The following is a 20,000-nucleotide window of genomic DNA, read 5'->3' on the forward strand; positions in this document are numbered from 1 at the left end:
GGTGAGTGGTCTTGTCCTCACTGGGAGGAGAACAGAACAGTTAACGGGGTGAGTGGTCTTGTCCTCACTGGGAGGAGAACAGAACAGTTAACGGGGTGAGTGGTCTTGTCCTCACTGGGAGGAGAACAGAACAGTTAACGGGGTGAGTGGGTGGTCTCGTTAAACGTACTGAGATGATCTTGGAGAAGAGGATGGCGAAGGCGGGCTGCATGGCCCCGTTGATGATGGCGCAGAACAGACCCACCACGATGTACGGCCACTCTGGGAGGTTGAGCTTTAGGACCTTCAGGAAGGACACGTCTGGGACGTCCTCCTGGAGGGGGGGGGGGGGGGCAGGGGGGACAGAGGGAGGGGGAGGGGGGAGAGGGTTACAGGAGACAGTGTAGGAGAGACAGACAGTAGGACAGCTGAGAGAGAGACAGTGTAGGAGAGACAGAGAGTAGGACAGCTGAGAGGGAGACAGTGTAGGAGAGACAGACAGTAGGACAGCTGAGAGGGAGACAGTGTAGGAGAGACAGACAGTAGGACAGCTGAGAGGGAGACAGTGTAGGAGAGACAGAGAGTAGGACAGCTGAGAGGGAGACAGTGTAGGAGAGACAGACAGTAGGACAGCTGAGAGGGAGACAGTGTAGGAGAGACAGACAGTAGGACAGCTGAGAGGAGAGACAGTGTAGGAGAGACAGACAGTAGGACAGCTGAGAGGGAGACAGTGTAGGAGAGACAGACAGTAGGACAGCTGAGAGGGAGACAGTGTAGGAGAGACAGACAGTAGGACAGCTGAGAGGGAGACGGTGTAGGAGAGACAGACAGTAGGACAGCTGAGAGACAGACAGTGTAGGAGAGACAGAGAGTAGGACAGCTGAGAGGGAGACAGTGTAGGAGAGACAGAGAGTAGGACAGCTGAGAGGGAGACAGTGTAGGAGAGACAGACAGTAGGACAGCTGAGAGGGAGACAGTGTAGGAGAGACAGAGAGTAGGACAGCTGAGAGGGAGACAGTGTAGGAGAGACAGACAGTAGGACAGCTGAGAGGGAGACAGTGTAGGAGAGACAGACAGTAGGACAGCTGAGAGGAGAGACAGTGTAGGAGAGACAGACAGTAGGACAGCTGAGAGGGAGACAGTGTAGGAGAGACAGAAAGTAGGACAGCTGAGAGGGAGACAGTGTAGGAGAGACAGACAGTAGGACAGCTGAGAGGGAGACGGTGTAGGAGAGACAGACAGTAGGACAGCTGAGAGACAGACAGTGTAGGAGAGACAGACAGTAGGACAGCTGAGAGACAGACAGCGTAGGAGAGACAGACAGTAGGACAGCTGAGAGACAGACAGTGTAGGAGAGACAGACAGTAGAACAGCTGAGAGGGAGACAGTGTAGGAGAGACAGACAGTAGGACAGCTGAGAGAGAGACAGTGTAGGAGAGACAGACAGTAGGACAGCTGAGAGGGAGACAGTGTAGGAGAGACAGACAGTAGGACAGCTGAGAGAGAGACAGTGTAGGAGAGACAGACAGTAGGACAGCTGAGAGGGAGACAGTGTAGGAGAGACAGACAGTAGGACAGCTGAGAGGAGAGACTGTGTAGGAGAGACAGACAGTAGGACAGCTGAGAGGGAGACAGCGTAGGAGAGAAAGACAGTAGGACAGCTGAGAGGGAGACAGTGTAGGAGAGACAGACAGTAGGACAGCTGAGAGGAGAGACAGTGTAGGAGAGACAGGCAGTAGGACAGCTGAGAGGGAGACAGTGTAGGAGAGACAGACAGGACAGCTGAGAGAGAGACAGTGTAGGAGAGACAGACAGTAGGACAGCTGAGAGGGAGACAGTGTAGGAGAGACAGACAGTAGGACAGCTGAGAGGGAGACAGTGTAGGAGAGACAGACAGTAGGACAGCTGAGAGAGAGACAGTGTAGGAGAGACAGACAGTAGGACAGCTGAGAGGGAGACAGTGTAGGAGAGACAGACAGTAGGACAGCCGAGAGGGAGACAGTGTAGGAGAGACAGACAGTAGGACAGCTGAGAGGGAGACAGTGTAGGAGAGACAGACAGTAGGACAGCTGAGAGGGAGACAGTGTAGGAGAGACAGACAGTAGGACAGCTGAGAGGGAGACAGTGTAGGAGAGACAGACAGTAGGACAGCTGAGAGGGAGACAGTGTAGGAGAGACAGACAGTAGGACAGCTGAGAGGGAGACAGTGTAGGAGAGACAGACAGTAGGACAGCTGAGAGGGAGACAGTGTAGGAGAGACAGACAGTAGGACAGCTGAGAGGGAGACAGTGTAGGAGAGACAGACAGTAGGACAGCTGAGAGGGAGACAGTGTAGGAGAGACAGACAGTAGGACAGCTGAGAGGGAGACAGTGTAGGAGAGACAGACAGTAGGACAGCTGAGAGGGAGACAGTGTAGGAGAGACAGACAGTAGGACAGCTGAGAGAGAGACAGTGTAGGAGAGACAGACAGTAGGACAGCTGAGAGGGAGACGGTGTAGGAGAGACAGACAGTAGGACAGCTGAGGGAGACAGTGTAGGAGAGACAGACAGTAGGACAGCTGAGAGGGAGACAGTGTAGGAGAGACAGACAGTAGGACAGCTGAGGGAGACAGTGTAGGAGAGACAGACAGTAGGACAGCTGAGAGGAGAGACAGTGTAGGAGAGACAGGCAGTAGGACAGCTGAGAGGGAGACAGTGTAGGAGAGACAGACAGTAGGACAGCTGAGGGAGACAGTGTAGGAGAGACAGACAGTAGGACAGCTGAGAGGGAGACAGTGTAGGAGAGACAGACAGTAGGACAGCTGAGAGGGAGACAGTGTAGGAGAGACAGACAGTAGGACAGCTGAGAGGGAGACAGTGTAGGAGAGACAGACAGTAGGACAGCTGAGAGGGAGACAGTGTAGGAGAGACAGACAGTAGGACAGCTGAGAGGGAGACAGCGTAGGAGAGACAGACAGTAGGACAGCTGAGAGGGAGACAGTGTAGGAGAGACAGACAGTAGGACAGCTGAGAGGAGAGACAATCAATGTAAAGCTCTTAATTTCAAGGTCTTGGTGCTCACATATAGAGCTCTAAATGGTCAGGCTCCATCATATCTAGCTGACCGAGTCCAACGCTATAGGTGCCTGAGAGGGCCCTATAAGGTCAGCGGATCAGGGTCTCTTAATAGTTCCTAAAAGCACCAAACGGAAAACAAAAGGTGGCAGAGCCTTTCAGGTTGTAGCGCCCACACTGTGCCCTCCCACGGGTGTTGAGATCCGCTAGCCTGGTTAATAAACCAGACTAATATCGCACGGACCGCGGGATATTAGTCTGGGGAGGCTCAGCTTGGATTTCATTTCCAGGGCGGCTGGGTGGAAACATTTTCTCTTTGACGCAATTGGTCAGAGCTGCTGTCAGTCAAAGGTCTCAAGCATTGAAAGTCACTGTACCAAAGCCCGCCCATATTGCATACCGTGTCCCGATTGGCCGCGCCATTTCTCTGGTGTAGGAAATGGGCGTACAATTGAGCCTCTCCAGACCGTAATCCGCCGGCAGGCAATTTTCTTTTTGCCAACGGCTGATTCGGTCTGGTTTATTAACCAGGCTAGAGATCCGCAGCCTCGGTGGACATTTTTTTTTTAAATCTACTCATTAAAAGTGTCTACAGATGCTGCCTGACGAAGGTACAGTGGGAGCTTGTTAAACTACAGAGGCTGCCTGTCGAAGGTACAGTGGGAGCTTGTTAAACTACAGAGGCTGCCTGACGAAGGTACAGTGGGAGCTTGTTAAACTACAGAGGCTGCCTGTCGAAGGTACAGTGGGAGCTTGTTAAACTACAGAGGCTGCCTGACGAAGGTACAGTGGGAGCTTGTTAAACTACAGAGGCTGCCTGTCGAAGGTACAGTGGGAGCTTGTTAACTCATCGAATGCGCAAAGCGTTTTTAAACGTTTTATTATAGCCAAGCGCAAGAAGCGCATAACGTTTTTATACGTTTTATGGTCCAAAAAACGTTTTTTTATTGATTACTATGGTTCAACTATATTTGCGCCCGGACAACTCATAATGTAACACCGATCAGCTCTAAAAAGAGTTAAAACCCCCCCCTGCTGAAAAGAGGTGTTGGTCTGAGAAGCGTCTGGCACCGCCTATTGGTTGGTCTATGCGAGGACGTACGACGTATTGGAGACGGCCGTCCGGCATAGACCAACGCAGATGTCAGGGGATCTAAAATGGATGGGACAATGCTCTTGTTTGTGTGAATACACTCGATTCCCCCTCCCCTCCTGTTTCTACATGGTTTCTCCCGAGGGAGAATGGTGGGGGGGGGGGTCTCTTCCTCTTGGATCGCATTGGCAGTTCCCCCCCCACTCCCGAGTCCCCACTGCTTTCAACTGCAAGGCTTGCACTCACTCTCATTCTCGGAACAAGATACAACGCGATTTGCTCTCTGCCCGTATATAAACCTGCAACGATCGGCATTTGATTTCATAACGTAACGTTTGCCAATAACATGTGGAGTTAGTCATGGACAGATTGCACATCATTATCGAGGGCCCGCCATGATACGTTGGTCGCTGATCGCAAGCCGTACTGCTGCTGCTGTTGCTTTGCTCGCATCCATCATAAGGCATCCATCCATCCACCCCCCTTTCTCGTTACAACAGGCTATTATAAACTCACCGTCGAGCAGCCTGCCCTGCACCTAATGTGATAAAATGAACGGCAGGACAAAATCGGATCGATTATTATCTGTCTATCAGCAACATACGGGTGTTTGTCTTGCAACGACAGGTGGTGCTTTCTTCCAAACACGTTGCGTGCTGCTTCTGCTTCTGCCGCATCCATCATGGATGTGATCCATCCACGATCGTCGTTGTTTTTTTTTCCAAACATGTCCAGACACAATCCGATCCAGTCTCGCGTCTCACCTTATAGATACGTGATAAAATGAACGGCAGGACAAAATCGGATCGATTATTATCTGTCTATCAGCAACATACGGGTGTTTGTCTTGCAACGACAGGTGGTGCTTTCTTCCAAACACGTTGCGTGCTGCTTCTGCTTCTGCCGCATCCATCATGGATGTGATCCATCCACGATCGTCGTTGTTTTTTTTTCCAAACATGTCCAGACACAATCCGATCCAGTCTCGCGTCTCACCTTATAGATACGCGAGACTGGATCGATGAGGTTAGTGGTATGTCTGGACATGTTTGGAGCGGCACACGACAATCGACAATAATGTTGATTATGCAAGATCATTTCCTCAAAGCCTAGTGCCCCCCCCCCCCCCCCCCCCCGTTACTGCGATTGTTTGTAGCTCGAATCACAGAATGAGTTCAATGAGCGTAGGGAGAGGGCACATATGGGGCTACGATTGAAGAAAGTTTCCAAGTCCGTTTTATGATCAGATAATGTGCATCAAGACTCTCTGCTTTCATAAGAAAAAAACTAATACTGTAATTGCGAATGCAATGAGCACTTACTATGAGACCTAGCAGATCACGTCTGTCTGTCTGTCTGTCTGTCTGTCTGTGTGTGTGTGTGTGTGTGTGTGTGTCTGTCTGTCCCGCTTACTGTATATGTGGACCTGGCCCTTTTGTGCCCATATATGGAGCTGAGTGATTTGTGAGTCATGGTGACATGAGTGTGATGGCGTGGTCCTGCTTTGGGGACTCCTTATATGGTTATGGCTGAGTCATGGTGACATGAGTGTGATGGCGTCTTTTGTGACCATATATGGAGCTGGCGTGGTCCAAGCACTAACTATGACACCCTGCAGATCATGTCTGTAATTTATTCTAATTGTTATTGCAATTTACGATCTGCGTTCGCCTTCCGCGTTCGCGCGTCTTACTCGTAATAATAAAAATCACACCCCTGTGAAGTGAGCAGTGCAATGTTGTGAAGTGAGCAGTGCAACATTGCACTGCTCACTTCACTGGGGTGTGATTTCTATTATTATTACAGTATTAGTATTTTTCTTATGAAAGCAGAGAGTATTCTGTTTCATACGGTATATAGTATGTACATGTCGCTATAGGCCTTATTTTGTGAATATTTAGTTGTTAGGTCCATGCTCTCTAAAATTATCTTTTTCAGAGAACTTTAGAGATGGCATGGGCCTGAATAACTATTATTCACAAAATAAGGCCTATAGCGACATGTACATACTATATACCGTATGAAACAGTCGACTCTCTGCTTTCATAAGAAAAATACTAATACTGTAATAATAATAAAAATCACACCCCTGTGAAGTGAGCAGTGCAATTGCACTGCTCACTTCACAGGGGTGTGATTTTTCTGGGTGGTATTTTTCTTATGAAAGCAGAGAGTCTACTGTTTCATACGGTATATAGTATGTACATGTCGCTATAGGCCTTATTTTGTGAATAATAGTTCTTCGGGTCCATGCCTTCTCTAAAGTTCTCTGGTGGGCGCAAGCTGCATTCAATAGCCAATTAGTGACAAACTGTATATGTGTACAATGTGTACTGTTTTCCTCCTAAAAGTAGACATTCAGGGCTTTCATTCGGTATATGGTTTGTATAGGATATTATTTGTGCTCAATTTTATATCGGTCTTTTGAACTAAAAAAACTGAACTGAAATGTCTGTCAACTTCAGGCCTCCATATCTCTGTTGTTTTTTTTCACAAGCAGCGTGCAGGCAAAAGCAGGTGTTAGAAAAAGGTCAATATCTCCAGAATGGAAGATGGTAGAATCATAATTTTTTTTTTAAATTGAAGTGGACAAGTTGGGCTTTCTTTTTATTTATGCGATTGTGATTCTCGCTATAAGAGGCCCCTCGCTGTGGGCCCCCCAAAAAGTTCAAAAAGCCCATGTTAAGCCTTCAGCACCAGTAAGCCAGGGTCCGCTAGAACCTGTAGCAGTCTATGTGTTAAACTACAGAGGCTGCCTGTCGAAGGTACAGTGGGAGCTTGTTAAACTACAGAGGCTGCCTGTCGAAGGTACAGTGGGAGCTTGTTAAACTACAGAGGCTGCCTGTCGAAGGTACAGTGGGAGCTTGTTAAACTACAGAGGCTGCCTGTCGAAGGTACAGTGGGAGCTTGTTAAACTACAGAGGCTGCCTGACGAAGGTACAGTGGGAGTTTGTTAAACTACAGAGGCTGCCTGACGAAGGTACAGTGGGAGCTTGTTAAACTACAGAGGCTGCCTGTCGAAGGTACAGTGGGAGCTTGTTAAACTACAGAGGCTGCCTGTCGAAGGTACAGTGGGAGCTTGTTAAACTACAGAGGCTGCCTGTCGAAGGTACAGTGGGAGCTTGTTAAACTACAGAGGCTGCCTGTCGAAGGTACAGTGGGAGCTTGTTAAACTACAGAGGCTGCCTGTCGAAGGTACAGTGGGAGCTTGTTAAACTACAGAGGCTGCCTGTCGAAGGTACAGTGGGAGCTTGTTAAACTACAGAGGCTGCCTGTCGAAGGTACAGTGGGAGCTTGTTAAACTACAGAGGCTGCCTGTCGAAGGTACAGTGGGAGCTTGTTAAACTACAGAGGCTGCCTGTCGAAGGTACAGTGGGAGCTTGTTAAACTACAGAGGCTGCCTGTCGAAGGTACAGTGGGAGCTTGTTAAACTACAGAGGCTGCCTGTCGAAGGTACAGTGGGAGTTTGTTAAACTACAGAGGCTGCCTGACGAAGGTACAGTGGGAGTTTGTTAAACTACAGAGGCTGCCTGACGAAGGTACAGTGGGAGCTTGTTAAACTACAGAGGCTGCCTGACGAAGGTACAGTGGGAGCTTGTTAAACTACAGAGGCTGCCTGACGAAGGTACAGTGGGAGCTTGTTAAACTACAGAGGCTGCCTGTCGAAGGTACAGTGGGAGCTTGTTAAACTACAGAGGCTGCCTGACGAAGGTACAGTGGGAGCTTGTTAAACTACAGAGGCTGCCTGTCGAAGGTACAGTGGGAGCTTGTTAAACTACAGAGGCTGCCTGTCGAAGGTACAGTGGGAGCTTGTTAAACTACAGAGGCTGCCTGACGAAGGTACAGTGGGAGCTTGTTAAACTACAGAGGCTGCCTGACGAAGGTACAGTGGGAGCTTGTTAAACTACAGAGGCTGCCTGACGAAGGTACAGTGGGAGCTTGTTAAACTACAGAGGCTGCCTGACGAAGGTACAGTGGGAGCTTGTTAAACTACAGAGGCTGCCTGACGAAGGTACAGTGGGAGCTTGTTAAACTACAGAGGCTGCCTGTCGAAGGTACAGTGGGAGTTTGTTAAACTACAGAGGCTGCCTGACGAAGGTACAGTGGGAGCTTGTTAAACTACAGAGGCTGCCTATCGAAGGTACAGTGGGAGCTTGTTAAACTACAGAGGCTGCCTGTCGAAGGTACAGTGGGAGCTTGTTCCACGCGGACGGCCCGTTAGAAGCAAAAAGCTGCTTCACCGGTATTTTCTAGTTGCCCTTATTTTTGGCAAAGCGAGCAGGCCAGCAGTGGAAGACCTTAGGGGGGGGCGGTTTAGGTTTGGGACATATTTAGGCAGGCAGTCATGTAGGTAGGAAGGTGTGAGACCATTGAGAGCTTTATAGACAAGTAAAATAATTGTAAAATCAATCCTAAAAACAACCGGAAGCCAGTGCAGTGAAGCACTGGACCTATAGCCCCCATGAAGCAGCTTTTTGCTTCTACGGGCCGTCGGCATGGAACAAGCTCCCACTGTACCTTCGTCAGGCAGCCTCTGTAGACATTTTTAAAGGACAGCTTAAGGACCCACTTCTACAACATTGCTTTTAATTGATCTTTTATTTCTGTAAAGCACTTTGAGCTGCATGTCATGTCATGAAAGGTGCTATACAAATAAAGTTTTATTATTATTATTATATAACTCTTGTATAACTCTTATATAATTATTGTATAACGCTCACCTCCTCCTCCTCCTCCTCCTCCTCCTCCTTCTTGCTCGTCTCCGAGCCGATGAAGGACGAGCCCTTGGTGGATTTCCTCCTCCTGCTCACAGACGCCACCGCGTCAGACGCGTCCGAACGACTCCTCTCCTCGCGCCGCGCTTCTTCGGCCTCGACACCCCCCTCCCCCTCCCCCTCCCCCTCCTCCTCCTCCTCCTCCTTCTCCTCCACGCCGCTGAAAGTCTGTGGAAACCACACGTTTTAGAGCAGTGGTTAATTAACCCATTCTGACCGTGTTAGCATCATGTTATGCTTTACCAGAGGGTGTTAGGGCCGATTCATACTCCTATTTTACCGCTGTTTCGGCGCTGTAGTGCCGAAATTATTTCGGCTCGTCAGAAAATTTCAGTAGCACCGAAGAGACGACTTTAGGACGGTACCCGCCCCCCGAACCTCAAATGACGTCACATTGTAGGCTCTACAGAGCCGAACCGACTTTTATTCGGCTCTAAAATAGGAGTATGAATCGGCCCTTAGGGTGTGATAAACACCCCACAGGGTGTGGTTACCTGCATGCTGACCAGGGTGTTATAAACACCCCAGAGGGTGTGGTTACCTGCATGCTGACCAGGGTGTTATAAACACCCTTCCGGTCCATCAGCTGGGCGTGCGTTCCCGTCTCAACGACCCGACCGTCCTGGACGCCGGCGATGATGTCGGCGTTCCTGATGGTGGAGAGACGGTGGGCGACCACGATGGTGGTCCGCCCCTTCCTCACCTACGCACACACACACACACACACACACACAACACACACACGCACACGCACACGCACACACACACACACACACACGCACACGCACACGCACACACGCACACGCACGCACGCACATTCAATTCAATTCAATTCAATTTTATTATAGCTGTCAAATCACAACAAGTTGTCTCAAGACACTTTACAACCAACAAGAGATCCACCCAGAGCTAGGGTGGGCGCCATCTGCCTCCACCGTGTCGGGGGGGGGGGGGGGGGGGGGGGGGGGGTAGAGGGAGAGAGAGATAGACAGACAGAGAGAAAGACAGAGAATAGGCAGGTGGGCTCCGTGGAGGGGTCAGTCTGTGTTTTTATTTCTTTACTGCACAGCTGCCCCCCCCTTTGCCAACTTGTAGACTTATGTACTGTTCTTTATGAACTTTTAAACCAATGACCTCTTCCTTCAGGAAAGGATTCAAATAAGCCAGCTGGCTCTTCCCTTCCCTTTCCTTGCATTGTATTTTTTGTTCTTTGATATGTTATTGTCTATTTTTTGTACTACATGCTAAATAAATAAACCTTATAATCAGACCAGTGTGTGTCAAGGTGGAAAACCTCGTATGAATCTGATCTCAGGTCAGAATGGGTTATAATCAGACCAGTGTGTGTCCAGTGGAAACCTCGTATGAATCTGATCTCAGGTCAGAATGGGTTAACCCATTCTGAACGGGAAGCCATTTTGGTGTTATAGCATCATGTCATGCTTTAGCTATTGAAAAACAGCAGACCTACAAGCTCATAGCGCGCCACTCGGTGGCGCGCTATGAGCTTGTAGGTCTGATATTTTTGAAAAATCTAAGACATTTCTAGAATCTGAGCTCAGGTCAGAATGGGTTAATAATTAAACTGTCAGGATGTAATAGACATTTTTAGAATCTGATCTCAGGTCAGTGCCAGACCTTGTCGAGCGCGGCCTGGACGATGGTCTCGCTCTCGGCGTCCAGGGCGCTCGTGGCCTCGTCCAATAGGAGGATCCTGGGTTCCTGACCAGCGCTCTGGCGATGGCGATCCTCTGCTTCTGCCCGCCGCTCATCTGGGTCCCTCTGTCGCCCACCAGGGTGTCGAACCTCTGTGGACCACCAGCACGCAACGCACACACACACACACACGCAACCCACGCACGCAACGCACACACACACGCTCGCAACGCACGCAACGCACGCACACAACACACGCAACGCAACACACACGCACGCAACGCACACATGCACGCAACACACGCACACGCACAGACACGAAGGCAATTTTACAATTTACAATTTAGGCATTTAGCAGACGCTCTTAATCCAGAGCGATTTACATTAAGCAAGAACAAAAAGCATGGGAATACATCACATAAAAACATTTATCATGAAACATGCGTAACCTAAGAACATAACAGTGGAATATCTATATAATGAAACTATACATATAAACTATACATATGTACTATGACGTGCTATGACTACATACAATGCAATTATAGTGCTGTCTAGATAACATGCTATAAGTCTGTATCAAATGCTATCTAAGTCTACAGAAATGCTATCTAAGGGGGTGGGGTAAGTGCTATGGGCCATGATGGAGTCTGAAAAGGTGGGTTTTCAAACTACGGCGGAAGATTGGGAGTGATGCTGCAGTTCTGACTGCAATGGGAAGTGCATTCCACAGTTTTGGAGCCAGAAGGGAGAAGAGTTTGGGACGTGTGGAGTGTTGTCCCGGCGTTTTTAGTGAGGGTACTTCCAGCTTCCCTGCGTCGGCTGATCTGAGTGCGCGGGAGGGTTTGTAGGGTTCAATCATGCTTGCAAGATATGGGGGAGCCATACCTTTGGTTGCTTTGAATGCCAGCATCAGAGTTTTGTAGGCACAACTTATATAACTTAGATAACATTTGATGTACTCTATAGTAGGCTATATACTCAAAGTTTCATTATATATACTGTATATACACAAGCTCGTAGCGGTGGCTGTCGGTGCCGCGCTATACACGCTACGGTGTAGATCTGCTATAAATGTTCTTCTACATCCTGACAGTTTTCTGAAAAAGCTGTGTTTCTATGTCGGTCGTTCTTCGATGTTTCAAAATAATAGCAGACCTACAAGCTCGTTGAGCTTGTAGATTGAGCGTGCGTTATAAAGCGTGTCGTACGTCGGGCAGGCTCATGATGAAGTCGTGGGCGTTGGCCTCCTTCGCGGCCCGCACGATGTCGTCCTGGGACACGTCCAGACGGCCGTAGCGGATGTTCTCGGCGATGCTGGTAGCGAACAGGACCGGCTCCTGGCTGACCACGCCCATCAGCTCCCTGACGTAGCGCACGTTGAGAGAGCGCACGTCGTGGCCGTCGATGGACACCTGCTCACACACACACACACACACACACACACACACACACACACACACACACGTGCACGCATGTATATACACACACACACACACACATGCATACACACACACACACACACACACACACACACACACACACGTGCACGCATGTATATACACACACACACACACACATGCATACACACACACACACACACACACGCACACACACACACACACACACGCATAGCAGGCAACGCAAGCATGCACGCACGTTTACTAGGGTGTGTTTACTAGAGTGTGAATGCTATAGGGTGTGGTGGTGCCTAGGCTGTGAATGCTATAGGGTGTGAATGCTAGAGTGTGAATGCTAGGGTGTGGTGGTGCCTAGGCTGTGAATGCTATAGGGTGTGAATGCTAGAGTGTGAATGCTAGGGTGTGGTGGTGCCTAGGCTGTGAATGCTAGGGTGTGGTGGTGCCTAGGCTGTGAATGCTAGGGTGTGTTTACTAGGATGTGAATGCTAGGGTGTGTTTACTAGGGTGTGAATGCTAGGGTGTGAATGCTAGGGTGTGAATGCTAGGGTGTGTTTACTAGGATGTGAATGCTAGGGTGTGAATGCTAGGGTGTGTTTACTAGGATGTGAATGCTAGGGTGTGTTTACTAGGGTGTGAATGCTAGGGTGTGAATGCTAGGGTGTGTTTACTAGGATGTGAATGCTAGGGTGTGAATGCTAGGGTGTGAATGCTAGGGTGTGTTTACTAGGATGTGAATGCTAGGGTGTGAATGCTAGGGTGTGTTTACTAGGATGTGAATGCTAGGGTGTGTTTACTAGGGTGTGAATGCTAGGGTGTGAATGCTAGGGTGTGAATGCTAGGGTGTGTTTACTAGGGTGTGAATGCTAGGGTGTGTTTACAAGAGTGTGTTTAGGCTGTGAATGCTATAGGGTGGTGTGGTGCGTATAGGCTGTGAATGCTATAGGGTGGTGTGGTGCGTATAGGCTGTGAATGCTATAGGGTGCTTACAGTGCCCCCCTGTGGGTCGTAGAAGCGCTGCAGCAGCTGAACGGTGGTGCTCTTTCCACACCCACTGCTGCCGACCAGCGCCATGGTCTGACCGGTAGCCACGCCCAGAGAGAAGCCGCTCAGCACCTACACACACACACACACACACACACGCACACGCACACACACACGCACACGCACACGCACACGCACACGCACACGCACACACACACACACACACACACGCACACGCACACACACACGCACACGCACGCACACGCACACGCGCACACGCACACGCACATGACATTTGGGTCTGTATTTTGCGTGTCTTAAGTACCAGGTCTTATTCCCTATAACTTGAGTAAACTAAAGACCTGGAGGCGTGATCAATGCTCTTTGGCTATTCTGAGTGGCCAAAGAGCATTGATCGATCACGCCTCCAGGTCTTTAGTTTACTCAAGTTAGGGAATAAGACCCCAAACTAAGGATTCTTTCTTTGTCTTTGGATAACATTTTGTCGACGGACATTTTCTTCGTCAGTCACTCTTACTTTGACGTCGGGGCGCGACGGGTAGCTGAACTCCACGTCCGTGAACTGGATGTTTCCTTTGATGAAGTCGGGCTTGAAGCCGGATTCAGAGTAGCTGTCGATGAGCGGCTTCTGTTGGACCAGAACCAAACCACCACAACATGTCATTAGTTTAGTTCTGTTGGACCAGAACCAAACCACCACAACATGTCATTAGTTTAGTTCTGTTGGACCAGAACCAAACCACCACAACATGTCATTAGTTTAGTCTTCTGTTGACCAGAACCAAACCACCACAACATGTCATTAGTTTAGTTCTGTTGGACCAGAACCAAACCACCACAAACATGTCATTAGTTTAGGCTTCTGTTGGACCAGAACCAAACCACCACAACATGTCATTAGTTTAGTTCTGTTGGACCAGAACCAAACCACCACAACATGTCATTAGTTTAGTTCTGTTGGACCAGAACCAAACCACAACAACATGTCATTAGTTTAGTTCTGTTGACCAGAACCAAACCACCACAACATGTCATTAGTTTAGTTCTGTTGGACCAGAACCAAACCACCACAACATGTCATTAGTTTAGTTCTGTTGGACCAGAACCAAACCACCACAACATGTCATTAGTTTAGTTCTGTTGACCAGAACCAAACCACCACAACATGTCATTAGTTTAGTTCTGTTGACCAGAACCAAACCACCACAACATGTCATTAGTTTAGTTCTGTTGGACCAGAACCAAACCACCACAACATGTCATTAGTTTAGTTCTGTTGGACCAGAACCAAACCACCACAACATGTCATTAGTTTAGTTCTGTTGACCAGAACCAAACCACCACAACATGTCATTAGTTTAGTTCTGTTGGACCAGAACCAAACCACCACAACATGTCATTAGTTTAGTTCTGTTGGACCAGAACCAAACCACCACAACATGTCATTAGTTTAGTTCTGTTGACGTCACAAACTCATTAGTTTATGTGTATGCGCCGTGCCAGCGTATGACGTAATGACTACTTGTGCTTGATAAGGCAGTTATACGCTGGCATATGCTGGGACGATACACACACGCATACGCAAAGCAACCACAGCATACCGCTAATCAATTTACAAATTACATTATACATATACACGTTGCGTGACTCAATCCTAAAATTCAGTAAAGTATGGCACGTCCCTCTTGAGTTCATTTTAGGTTTTGCTAATTTTAAACTTTCATGCTTATATTAATTTTGTGTCATCCGCTCCCTCCACTGGCTCCCGGTCGCTGCCCGCACAGAATACAAAACCCTGATGCTGGCATTCAAAGCAACCAAAGGTATGGCTCCCCCATATCTTGCAAGTATGATCGAACCCTACAAACCCTCCCGCTCACTCAGATCAGCCAACGCAGGGAAGCTGGAAGTACCCTCACTAAAAACGCCGGGACAACGCTCCACACGTCCCAAACTCTTCTCCCTTCTGGCTCCAAAACTGTGGAATGCACTTCCCATTGCAGTCAGAACTGCAGCATCACTCCCAATCTTCCGCCGTAGTCTGAAAACCCACCTTTTCAGACTCCATCATGGCCCATAGCACTTACCCCACCCCCTTAGATAGCAATTCTAGTAGTCATAGCACGTCATAGTACATATGTGTAGCATAGTAGTATAGATGTATAGCTTATATGTATAGTTTCATTATAGATATTCCACTGTTACTTTCTTAGCTACGCATGTTTCATGATAAATGTCTTTATGTGATGTATTCCCATGCTTTTGTTCTTGCTTAATGTAAGTCGCTCTGGATTAAGAGCGTCTGCTAAATGCCTAAATTGTAAATTGTAAATGTGTTTCTCGTCTACATTCTGTGTTCTCTTGTCCGTCTCACTGATCTGTGTTGTTTTGGTCAACCTTGGTTGTTTTAAAATGTGCTTCATGAATAAAGTTTCATTTGAACCAATCATGATTGCTTCCTCGAAACGATCTGTCGTATAATTATATTTAGTTCACATGCTGTCTCTCTGTCTCTCTCTCTCTGTCTCCCTCTCCCCCTCTCTCTCTCTCCCCCTCTCTCTCTCTCTGTCTCTCTCTCCTCAGACAATCAGAGGAACTGCTCCATTGTGAGAAACTTCAGCCCAAAGGCTGAAGGTTTATTTACACTGCTGTTACAGTAACGGCACACGCACGCACGCAGGCACGCACGCACGCACGCACGTACGCAGGCACGCTCTAGGTATGTCATGTGCTCCTCCTACTGTTGGTCTGTTTAACATCAAAGGTTACACACACACACACACACACACACACACACACGCACACACACACACACACACACACACACACACACACACACACACACACACACAACACACACACACACACACACACAAGTAAGTGTGTCTGTGTTTGTGTATATATCATGTGACCTGTGTGTGTGTGTGTGTGTGTGTGTGTGTGTGTGTGTGTGTGTGTGTGTGTGTGTGTGTGTGCACGTGTTCGATGGGCCTCTATCTCTGCTTCTCTAAACTAATAATAGTGGGGTTGTCATGGCGATAAACTAACTAACGTCCATGGGGACAGCGCATTCATGTGTGTGTGCGTGTGTGCGTGTGCGTGTGTGTGTGTGCGTGTGTGTGTGCGTGCGTGCGTGTGCGTGTGTGTGTGTGTTGTGTGCGTGCGTTTAACTCTCACATTGTCGATGATGTCGTAGACTTTGTGCGCGGCCCCTCGGGCGCTGGCGAAGGACTGGATGTTTGGAGACGTCTGACCGATGGAGAACGCTCCTATGAGGACCGTGAAGAACACCTACACACACACACACACACACACACACACACACACACACACACACGCACACACGCACACGCACACGCACGCACACGCACACGCACACGCACACATCACATGGTGGTCCGTGGCTCAAATGGGTCTGAGAGGCTAAATGTCATCAAATGCTGAATAAATATGAATGAATGAATGAATGAATGAATGAATGAATGAATGAATGAATGAATGAATGAATGAATGAAATTATTATTGTTTTTATTAAATGTTTTTTAATGACATCATGGCCAAGGTTGGCCAGGTGATTTAATGAGACCTGAGTGAGTGCTCTGGTGTTGTCCTGATGTGAACAGTGGGTTTTTTTCCACTGTGAAACATTTAGGCTGGTGATTTGTATATTATTATGGTTTTGACATTCTTTTGCTTTATTTTTAATACTGAAGTTACAGAGTAATAAATATCCTTTTTTTCCCAACTCTTTTTTTATCACACGTCATGACTATAGATCCTCCGCATCGGGCAACCAGTAGCCCAAAGTAATAACACTCACTGTGAGTAAATATACTCACTGTGAGCACGGAGTAAATATACTCACTGTGAGCACGGAGCCGATGGTGTAAACATAAATATACTCACTGTGAGCACAGAGTAAATATACTCACTGTGAGCACGGAGTAAATATACTCACTGTGAGCACAGAGTAAATATACTCACGGTGAGCACAGAGTAAATATACTCACGGTGAGCACAGAGTAAATATACTCACTGTGAGCACGGAGCCGATGGAGTAAATATATAAATATACTCACTGTGAGCACAGAGTAAATATACTCACTGTGAGTACAGAGTAAATATACTCACTGTGAGCACGGAGCCGATGGTGTAAATATACTCACTGTGAGTACAGAGCCGATGGTGTAAATATAATAAATATATTCACTGTGAGCACAGAGTAAATATACTCACTGTGAGTACAGAGTAAATATACTCACTGTGAGCACAGAGTAAATATACTCACGGTGAGCACGGAGCCGATGGAGTAAATATACTCACTGTGAGCACAGAGTAAATATACTCACGGTGAGCACGGAGCCGATGGAGTACTCTCCGCTGAGGATGAGCGTGCTGCCGTACCAGAAGGCCAGAGGTAAATATACTCACTGTGAGCACAGAGTAAACATACTCACTGTGAGCACAGAGTAAATATACTCACGGTGAGCACGGAGCCGATGGAGTAAATATAATAAATATACTCACGGTGAGTACAGAGTAAATATACTCACGGTGAGCACGGAGTAAATATACTCACGGTGAGCACAGAGTAAATATACTCACGGTGAGCACAGAGTAAATATACTCACGGTGAGCACAGAGTAAATATACTCAAGGTGAGCACAGAGTAAATATACTCACGGTGAGCACAGAGTAAATATACTCACTGTGAGCACAGAGTAAATATACTCACGGTGAGCACGGAGCCGATGGAGTACTCCCCGCTGAGGATGAGCGTGCTGCCGTACCAGAAGGCCAGAGGTAAATATACTCACTGTGAGCACAGAGTAAATATACTCACGGTGAGTACAGAGTAAATATACTCACGGTGAGCACGGAGTAAATATACTCACGGTGAGCACGGAGCCGATGGAGTACTCCCCGCTGAGGATGAGCGTGCTGCCGTACCAGAAGGCCAGAGGTAAATATACTCACTGTGAGCACGGAGCCGATGGTGTAAATATAATAAATATACTCACTGTGAGCACGGAGCCGATGGAGTACTCTCCGCTGAGGATGAGCGTGCTGCCGTACCAGAAGGCCAGAGCGTAGGAGAAGTAGATCATCATGAAGGTGAAGCCCATCAGGATGTTGGACGACACGGCCTTCCTGATGCCCATGCGCTTGGCGTCCTCCAGGTTCTGGTGGTACCTGGACAAGGTCAAGGTTCTCTTTATTTGTCTCCCTTGGGAGACATGTGTCTTGGAGACAGAGTCACGTACAGCTGCATACAAATAACAGACACGTTCATGTTACGAAAAGGATAAACACCATGAAACACCCCAACATACACAAAACAGAGATATTGCACACGTTCCCTCGATAAAGTGCAACTATAGTCATTAAAGTGCATTTGGCAAATCCCTGATTGAGCATTTTAGTTGACAGGTGGAACAAAAGAGTGTTTAAATCTATTATATCCACATGGTGGAGTTCTATACCTCCTACCGGATGGCATTAGCTCGTACTCTCGGTACAGTACCGTACATGCAAGGGGTCAGATACAATATTCCGAGCCTGTCTCACCACTGCTTGTTCAAAGATGGCCTGGGGAGTGATGGGTGGGGTGGACATGCCCGTGATCTTCCCAGCCATGTTTGCCACAAAGCAGCACGCACGCACGCGCACGCACACACGCACATGCACGCGCACACGCACACGCACACGCACACACACCAACCTATGGATCTAAAGGTCCTAGAAGAACAAACCTATGGATCTAAAGTTCCTGGAAGCACCAACCTGAGGATCTCTAAAGGTCCTGGAAGAACCAACCTGAGGATCTAAAAGGTCCTGGAAGCACCAACCTGTGGATCTCGCGGTCCTGGCCGCTGAAAGCGAACACGGTCCTGACAGCTGAAAGGACCTCTTCAGCGACGGCTCCGGCCTTGGCGTACGCGCCCTGTTCCTTAGTCGTGAAGGACGTCAGAATCTACACGCACGCACACACACACACACACACACACACACACAGACGCACGCACGCACACGCACACGCACACGCACACACACTGCTATTAACGGAGCGGCGGAGATTCCCAGCACCGGGATTGGTCAGAGGTTCTTCTGAAACGTTTTCATGTCAAGAATTAAGGACCCATTAAATCGACCCATTCATTATAGTCTGCTGAACCCCCCATTTGAAAAGATACACCATGCAGGGACCCCCATAAGATACACCATGCAGGGACCCCCATAAGGCTCTATCAGTGATTCTCAACCCGTTTAATTTCAAGGACCCCCAGTTTGACATGCGTTAGTCTATACGGACCCCCCAATTTAATGGCATTTCTCTCTCTCTGGGGACCCCCAATTAATATTGTAAAATCAATGTTAATTTAACTCTGAGGGCTGCATTTTGCGTGTCTTAAGTATACCAGGTCTAATTCCCTATAACTTGAGAAAACTAAAGACCTGGAGGAGGCGTGATCAATGCTCTTTGGCCACTCAGAATAGCCAAAGAGCATTGATCACGCCCTCCAGGTCTTTAGTTTACTCAAGTTAGGGAATAAGACCTGGTACTTAAGACACGCAACATACAGCCCTGAGAGTGTACAAATGGAACCAATTAAATTGGTCCCATTGGTTTTAACCCCCCCCCCCCCCCCCCCAGCACCGTGACGTTACAGCACCTTGCTGAAGAGCGCGGCAGAGATCCCCAGCACCGGGCTGATAGCCAGGATGACCAGGGTGAGCTTCCATCCTTTGATGAAGCCGATGACGAAGGAGGTGATGAAGGTGGTGAAGGACTGGATGAGCATGCCCACCTTGTCCCCGATGCCCTCCTGGATCTTATAGATGTCACTGTGGGAGGGGGGGGGGGGTCACGCACAAAACACACAGAGACAACGCATGCAACGCACAAAACACACAGACACAACGCATGCAACGCACAAAACACACAGACACAACGCATGCAACGCACACAGACACAACGCATGCAACGCACACAACGCACACAGACACAACGCATGCAA

At 48.4% G+C, this 20,000-nt stretch overlaps 1 protein-coding gene across 1 annotated transcript in view; it reads right to left on the reverse strand.

The window, feature by feature from the left end:
- The window catches only part of LOC308317935 (phosphatidylcholine translocator ABCB4-like), a gene marked incomplete at both ends in the record, with an annotated part of 54,205 nt that overhangs the window by 27,185 nt on the left and 7,020 nt on the right, over window positions 1–20,000 (reverse strand). The window contains 12 exon segments of the mRNA XM_080767280.1: window positions 170–313; window positions 8,849–8,930; window positions 9,409–9,605; window positions 10,541–10,617; window positions 10,620–10,710; window positions 11,770–11,973; window positions 12,967–13,092; window positions 13,499–13,609; window positions 16,159–16,272; window positions 18,003–18,174; window positions 18,831–18,955; window positions 19,656–19,827. Of these exon segments, the coding sequence (XP_080623406.1) occupies window positions 170–313; window positions 8,849–8,930; window positions 9,409–9,605; window positions 10,541–10,617; window positions 10,620–10,710; window positions 11,770–11,973; window positions 12,967–13,092; window positions 13,499–13,609; window positions 16,159–16,272; window positions 18,003–18,174; window positions 18,831–18,955; window positions 19,656–19,827 (1,615 nt within the window).

This window comes from Protomyctophum bolini, assembly GCF_963924005.1.
Source record: "Protomyctophum bolini genome assembly, chromosome: 7".
Taxonomy (NCBI): domain Eukaryota; kingdom Metazoa; phylum Chordata; class Actinopteri; order Myctophiformes; family Myctophidae; genus Protomyctophum; species Protomyctophum bolini.